We start from the raw sequence: 8,351 nt of genomic DNA, 5'->3' as shown, positions 1-8,351 counted from the left end.
GATAATACTATTCTGAACACTGCTAACAAATTTAACGAAAATATTCAATTCGATATTGAAATAGAAAACAATAAAAAAATTAATTTCCTCGACATAACAATCATGAATACACTTAATAATTTCTCTTTCATCACATACAAAAAACCATGTAACGTTAATAAAACTATCAACTACTACTCACATGTCCCAGAATATATAAAAAGGAATATTTATACCATGGAGTTAAAAAACATATATACCAGAATATCTGATAACAAATGGCAAAAAATAAAAATAAAAGAGCTTGAAACTAAATTTTTACTTAACGACTATCCTAAATCGAAATTAAACACATGGCAAAAGCAATACTGGGAAAATAGATTTAACACAAAATATAAATCCGACAAAAAATACAAAACCTTCCCATATATAAAAAACATTTTTGAAGGCTGTAATAAGTCATTAAAAAAAGACAATATCAGTTTGGCTCCATCTTTGACCAACAAAATATCTCATAGTATCCATTATGACATTAATAAACAACATAACAACAAACTAAACGCCCTTAAAACTATAGGAACTGTTTACAAACTTGAATGCAACTGTCAAAATCCGAAAACTTATATTGGTGAAACAGGCCGGTCACTAGAAACCAGAATTAAAGAACATATGGCAGCCATCCGCCTAAAACATAACACTTCCCCCTGGTACTACCACACAATAGACTATAATTGCCAAATTAATAAAAACAATACAAAAGTGTTACATGTAGAAAAAGACACATATAAAAGAAAATTTAAAGAACACATAGAAATCAAAAAACACCCTAAAGAAAACTTAATTAATGTTTCAGAAGGCATGTCCATAGACCCCCAATGGTACAAACTCATAGAGAACGCCTCCACGCGTTAAAGATTGTTTAAATCACAACCCCCGTGTACGGAATGTGGGTAACTGTTTATATAACATTACTTGTCGGTATTCTGTTACTAAGCGAACAACGGATAAGACCAGTTGTTAAAAATGTTTTGTACTATGTTCCTTTTTGTATTCGGAAATAATACATTCTAACTAAAATGTAAGTGTGCATTGATATTTTTTAAATTAATATTCTATGTTATACAGTTCGTCATAAAAATGATATGTTAAACAGCCTCCCCCTTATACCACTTTTTTCATATCATAGGCTATGCCATACTACTATGTAATCAAAAAATTTTGTAAAATACATCTATGCTGTACCATTATATGTCAAGTAAGCAATTTTATGTTATCATCACCTCGCGTTTTTAGTTATGTTCCTACTAACCAATACCGTAAAACTAACCTTAAATTATATTTTTTTGTGTAATCTTAACAGCACTGAAGAGGGGTTGGGAATTTAAGCCAACCCGAAATGCATATGAATTAGGAATTTTTTAAATAAAACGTACGTTTTCTAACCAATTGCTGTCCGTTCGTCTACCAACTCGTTTTGGATTACACAGACGCTACACACTGCATTTGATGATACAGCAACCACGTCCTCTACATTAAAAACATCGGAGATGTAAAAAAGTTTCTGGGACAATTTAGACGACGGTCGAAATGTTTCTTCGGTAAAGATAAGTTTGGCGACACGATTTTTACCCGTATTTACTTTACATTTGGCCTTTAAGCCCTAAACTTATCTTTATTAAAGAAAAAGTCGTAAGAAAACTTTTGACCGTCGTCTAAATTGTCCCAAGTTTTACTTGGCATCATTTGTTTACCTTACAGTTTACAATAGACAAAAAAGTTGCATTTCTTTCGTTTTACGTTTCGTTTTAGTAACGAAAGCAAATTCAAAGGCAGAAACGCGGCACACAATACGTACTGTATATCAGCGGTCGGCAGCATTTCTCGCCTCACCCACCACTAAAGTCACAATTTTCAATCCCGCGGACCATTTTCGTGAATTTTTTAAACCATACAAAATCTGTAGAATGATCATCAGAAAAGTTCCATTTTACTATATTAATACGAAGCTCCTGCGTTTAATTATAAGAAATTAACGCCAGCCTAAAGTTGGTGGCCGCTCGTTCGAAACGAGTTTACGGATTCTTCGCGCTTTTCCACTAAGGACGACGATCGCATTCGCAATATTGTTTATTGATAACGGTCGCTTCGTTTTTGGTTTTTAGATTCGAATAAAAAACCCCAACGAGTGAAAAAAGCGACTCAGCATTTTGCATTTCTTTCGTGATACTTGGCGTAACCTTCGGTTAATCGATGTTTAAGAATAAGCCTACCAGGATACCCAAAAGTTCGGGACCTGACTTACAATAAAATTTAAAATATAAATACAGTAGAGCGTCGATATTCCGAATCAATTGGGGACTGGGGTTGTCCGGATAACTAATATTTCGGATAACTGATTTACGTACGAAAAAATAGTTAAACGTATCCGATTTCGAAATTTTTCTCCGTTGCGTGTCGCTTCGCGTTGAATTTTCGTCGATGTTAAGCCTAACAAAGACTATTGTATCGTTAAAAATTATACTTCAGAACTTAATTTAGTATCAAAAACGTAAAATATTTGAGTTGCCCAAGACATAGCCAAAGATTGAAGCGCCACAGCACTGGCGAAAATTTAAATTTGCCGACAGGAATTCTTTCGGATGATTGACTTTCGGAAAATCGACGCTCTACTGTATAATAAAGCAATTAAAAATTACTTTATTTAATTTTTTTCTGAATTTACCTTGTATTTCCGTACAGTAGGTTAATCGGACGATACCGTAGTCCGATGCTTTTTTCGACACTACAAAGTTTTACGGTTTAAAACGACCAGAGGAAACTTAGGTCGCGACGGACGAAAATCTAACCGACGTCGGCGAGTCGGAATTCTCAATCCGTCCAGACTTATTGTCGGATCTTTCTCCCGTAGAAAGACGCCGAAATAGGCAGTTACTCGACGAAAAGATGCGGGCAAATACGTAATACTTCGATACAACTCCTACGATACGCTTTATCGTCTCGTTTTGCTCCAAATTACTTTTACTGCTCCACCGACAGATTTTCATTATCTTCCCAATATAACTTCCTACAAAAAACTAAGACAAAGCGTAAAGCATTTTTAGCAGTAAATTTAATAAAACAGAAAAACAAGTCGATTAACGAATTAAATACGAGTACAATTGCGATTGACCAACACCCAAGAAAATTATCCGAAATAAGAAAGAAGAAGATTGTGATCATCGGTTCTCTAATACAGTGTAAGTTCCTGGACTGAATTTTGGCAAAAAAATTAAACGTCTGCCTGTCGATATCGATAAAGATGCAAATAAAACAAAGTTTAATGAAAAAATAAGCAATATTTTTACAGATGACCTCAACTCCGAATACTAATCATTCATTGCCACACTTGTCTTCTTACGGTATAATTGATACATAACGCTTCTCCTACACTTTTATTATGAACTTAAAAAGCAATACCTCGGATATAGATAAGTTAAACATAACAATTCTAAGACAAATAGCGGACATCATTTCTAATCCATAAATCCTAGGAGGAGGCTATGAAACGTTTTCGGAGAAGCTTAAACACGATCCCGTTTATGCCAATATTCAAAAATATTGGCATAAACGGGATCGTGTTTAAGCTAAAGGAAGGAAAATAAAGGAATTGGACAAGTATCGTCCGATTACCACTAAAACGACTGAAAAAGTTCTTTAATTTTATAAATAAAAAGTCATAAGCAGTAACCGGTATGTTGGGAGACTACGAACGATTCGCACAACCCAAAGTTAACATTAACAAAAGGGGAGAGTTTATTTCTATGTCTAAGCCATTCGAGAGCGGCGGATAAAGTGAACGAGTGTTTACATAAAAGTTGTAAGTTATGTCACCGACCAAAGTTCACATACTTTTGGTAAATAAGTGCAGGGTGACAGAAACTCGCTCACGGTATGACCTTAAACAAGGTTTCTCTACACATCTCAAATAATATACGGTTGATGGACTCGACAATTCAAATATAGTGGAAACAGTGTCGATTGACCCGTCCAAGACTTTTGATAGCGTACGCATCAAGACATTAAAACAAAATTGCTTAAAGTTGGATTAAGAGGAGTGTCATTAGACTGGCTAACTACTTTTTTGTCTTATCGAATCTACCGTGTCAAGGTAAAAACTATATAAATCCTTTCAAACGAATGAAGAAATGCCACAAGGATCTAACCATGTTAGGCCTCTTACTATTCTACATTTATATAAAGATATTTTAAAAATTATTCCCGAAAACAACATTAATCCATGCGGATGACACGGTAATAACCTACGCAGACTGGACTCCTCGAGCAATCGACGAAAATTTAAACTCGTCGCTAGCCAAACGAAGTATCTGTGTGAAACAAAATATATCTGGCTGGTAAATAGAAATAAACTAGTAGATTTAGACCGAATACGAGTAAGAATTAAAAGCATACGTATTCGCAAAATACCTAGGTATCAAAATAGATGACAGTCTCCCATGGCGCATTGGCATAAATAGTCTCGCATTGTCCTTATCCAAGTTTACCTTAATACTTCAGAAAATAAAGAGATACAGTATTACGCTTATATTATATACGCGGTATGTATGTACAGTAGAACCTCGATTATCCGCCCTAATTGGGGACTGGGGTTGGTCGGATAATCGAAAAGTATGAAAAAATCCATTATTAGTGTAGTATATTATTANATATATTGAAAAATATAAAAACCAAAAATATATACTTTAGAAGTTGATCTAGTATAAAAAACGTTCGAATCGGCACAACACAGTCCTCAGAAAAACACCACATAAAAGTGCCAGTGCTGCCAGCTAAAACAAAAAAATATTGGAGTAGCCCAATATATAGTCAAAGATTGCAGCGCCACAGCACTAGCGAAAATTTTTCTTTGCCGACTGGAATGCTTTCGGTTAACCGACGTTTCGGATAACAGGGTTTCGGATAAACGACGCTCTACTGTATTTAAATTTATCTCAGTTTACCATTTTCTTCTTCGGTAACTTTTATGTACGAAGCACCTTTAGGAATCTGACCTTCTGTGAAAATAAATTACCAAATAATGTACATTAGAATATCTCGTACTCATTGGGAAAATATTTTACGCTAAAAGATACACGGAATTATCTTTTATAAAATCCGCCAACCAGTCGCTTCGTTTCCCTGCACCATTTAAAACTGCGTGTGTGACGCCATCTGTTAGGATACTTTATCAGCAAAAACTTGTTATACTCTTAATTATAAAAAATGGCAAAAAGCTTAATTTTGAGGGAAAGGAGAAAATTTTTTTAAAAAATTGTAAAATCGGCATTACGTCCGACGCCGTGCCACCTTTATCTCGACCTTTAACCCCGGCCGGTCGAAGTGGCAACCTATCGCTCCGGGAGACCGGGAATTTTAGGGGGTGATCCGTCCGGATACGTCGGGCCCCGTCCCTCGCCACCCGGCCGCCCCATCGCGGACCCGGTCGAACCCGGAATGGGGTAGCTAAAAAAGTGCCCACGGAGCGGAGTTTAAAAAAACATAATTTAATGTACGGTACATTATTTTACTTAAATACTACTTCGAAGTCTCAAAGCCCGGTGTTATAATAATAAGCCAAACGATTTCCGTAATTAAGGCTGTGTACACACTAAGCGTTTTAAAGAACCAAGAGTTCTGCAAAGGCATACACACTCAAACATTATAGATTTTTCTTAAAACGTGAGTTTTGCGGGCGTCAGCCGAGCGTTTTGAGATATATGCGCTGCCATGTTACTGTACATTCGATCGCGCGGTTTCGGGTAGAGTGGACGTACGTTGGCCGAAATGGAGAACGATCGTTTCGATACCGATCTATTTATCGATGAAATTTAAAAGAGACCAGCCGTCGTCAAAGGATTTTATAGATATTTTAAAAGAATTAAAAAACTTGGGTTTATTTTGTCTTAGTTTTGGATACAACGTCGCAAACATTCCACGCGTCAGTCTATCTCGTAATATTGGGTGCACCTAAAATTCTCTTTGCCTCTGTCATCGTCTTTTATAGCGACGATGGAAGAGGGGCACGCGAGCAATTACTTTCGCGTCCATTTCCAAACTGAGCCAGTGCGTACGCTGCACTAAACGCTGGTCTAACGCAACGCAAAACGCCTAGTGTGTACACAGCCTAAATCGGAATACTTGGCCGTTACTATCGATAATTAAATCCTAAATAATTTGGTACTAGAGATAGGCGTTAACCGCCATCTCTTATTTTATTAAACCTAATAATTATAATTAAATTAATGTTTATTAAATAATTTAGAATATTGTGGAAGGAAAGAATCCTCAATTGCCGCAGTGGTAGGATTTTTTTCCATCTCAATTAGTGCATTTCTTTTTAAAAATGGTTTGCTATTCGGCACCGTCAGTCAAAGGTCTAAGATTCTTTCGTTTTCCATTGACAGACGGTTTTAATTAAGCCTGTTTAAATCTGCGGTAAAGTTTAGTTTTCTGACAGATTAAATGTTATAATATGTTGTCGGTGGATTGAAAACATACTTTAAAATTTAAAATAAAATAATTGAAATCAAAACTTCCAATCCTTTAAATTAATATTTTATAGTACAGTAATTGAGAAATAGTACAAATTACATATTTTAAATGGATAATTATGTCGCTTAATAATCATTTCATTATAAAAGTTGATATTTCTATTTGTTGGTATTGTCTGCTGTTTAATAAATTTTTATAAATATACTTATTTAATTCTCCATAAAAATAATTCAATTTAGTTTATATACGTAACTTCCCTCATTTAGGAACTTTCTTGTTATCATTGGCAAACAAATTTGAACACAATATACACAGAGACACCCCTTATTTGAAAGTAAATCAGTCCGACAATGATGTAGCGTGACGTAACAACGCAGAGTCGCTTATATAAGGCAGCGGTTCCCATTAGCGTGCCATTTCCAACTTCCCAACGGGCAACACGTGCGCGTTTGTAAAGAGCGTCGCCATTTTGAATTCTATTTTGACTCGGTTTTCGGTCCCCCGAGTACCAACGAGTCTGGTTTTATTTATGCGCGCGTGATTCGGGCATGTAATACTTTGTGCCAAGTTGCAACTTTTGACACTTACTCCTTCGTAACGCGGCAGGCAGTACGATTTTATAAACAAAACATAGTCTTGTCGAAACATATTCTTTATTAAAACCACCAAGATTTGGTATTTGATGACAAAGCGTATATAAATTAAATATAAAATACTGTATTACGTACTTGTAAAATTAAGGTAATTTGCCAGACACGTAGCACGAAATTGCCAGGCGTTTCGGAAGAGAAACGAAAATATTGCAAACTTCTTTCCGATTAAAGCTGTTTATTAATAATCTTGGTTTTTTTTAATACAGTATTATTCAGTTTATAATGTTGGAATAATCCACTTTTAAGAATTACGCTGTACTAAAATTTGTCGTAGAAGAAATTATACGCCAAACGAAAACTGCTGTCGAGTGCGTACAGAATAAAGGACACTCGTAAATAACGGATACCTTTAATTAACGAGCATTTTATACTACGTCACAAAACCTTACCGAACCTTTAAATCAAGGGTGTCCAACCCGCGGCCCGCGGGCCGCATGCGGCCCAAGGCAAGTTTCAATGCGGCCCAATAAACGTGTAAACAAAACCGACAAATTTTTTATTTTTTTATTTCAACGGCATAAACAAAAAATAAGTTTCACAAAGCCGTAAACTTTTATACATATTTTATTTTTGAGTGAAAAGAAAATATTTTCAAATACTGGAAGATGTGTGGATGACGAAGGAATATTAAATAAAGCTGAAGTTGTGACTCAAAGGATTATAGACCCAAATTTGAGAAAAGAAGAAAAAGGCCAAAAGATAAAAAGTTGTGAGAAAGGTTAAATAGACATTCTGTAATGCAAATATTGACCCTTAATTATCCAACCTTTGTCACTACTTTTTATCTTTTGACCTTTCTCTCCTTTTCTCAAATTTGGGTCTATAATCCTTAGAGTTCCAATGCCAGCATTATTTAGTATTCTTTTCAGCATTGCAAGATTTGGCTACTTTGCGTCAAATTTGGCTACCCTTTTTTTAGTTTGGCGCAAAAATTATCATTTTGCCCATTGGCTACTTTCTGGACTACATACTATTTATAAATATATTAGTCGAATAAAAATGTGCTTTAAAATGATGTTTCGTCGTTTTTTATTAATTAGAGACCCAAATAAAACAAATATTTGTGTTTTTAAATAAATTTTTGTTTGTCCCTTTTATAATAATTGAATTTATCTATTTCTAAGTAAAAATTGAAAGGGTCTGTAGAAGTAATTTTTTAAAATATCCTTTTTCGTGATAAAGTTTTAATAC

The 8,351-nt window shown here is 35.0% G+C and overlaps 1 protein-coding gene across 1 annotated transcript in view; it reads right to left on the bottom strand.

Annotated features, from left to right (window-relative positions):
• Positions 1-8,351, bottom strand: part of LOC111631709 — a 334,641-nt gene that overhangs the window by 306,998 nt on the left and 19,292 nt on the right. Inside the window, exon 4 of the mRNA XM_023376015.1 lies at positions 4,977-5,030. Within this exon, the coding sequence (XP_023231783.1) occupies positions 4,977-5,030 (54 nt within the window). The remainder of the gene's footprint in view (positions 1-4,976; positions 5,031-8,351) is intronic.

This window comes from Centruroides sculpturatus, unplaced genomic scaffold, assembly GCF_000671375.1.
Source record: "Centruroides sculpturatus isolate CEXI.00-Female unplaced genomic scaffold, Cexi_2.0 scaffold560, whole genome shotgun sequence".
In the NCBI taxonomy this organism is placed as follows: Eukaryota; Metazoa; Arthropoda; class Arachnida; order Scorpiones; family Buthidae; genus Centruroides; species Centruroides sculpturatus.
The sequence above is the reverse complement of the archived record's forward strand: the minus strand, read 5'-3'. Positions and strand labels throughout refer to the sequence as shown.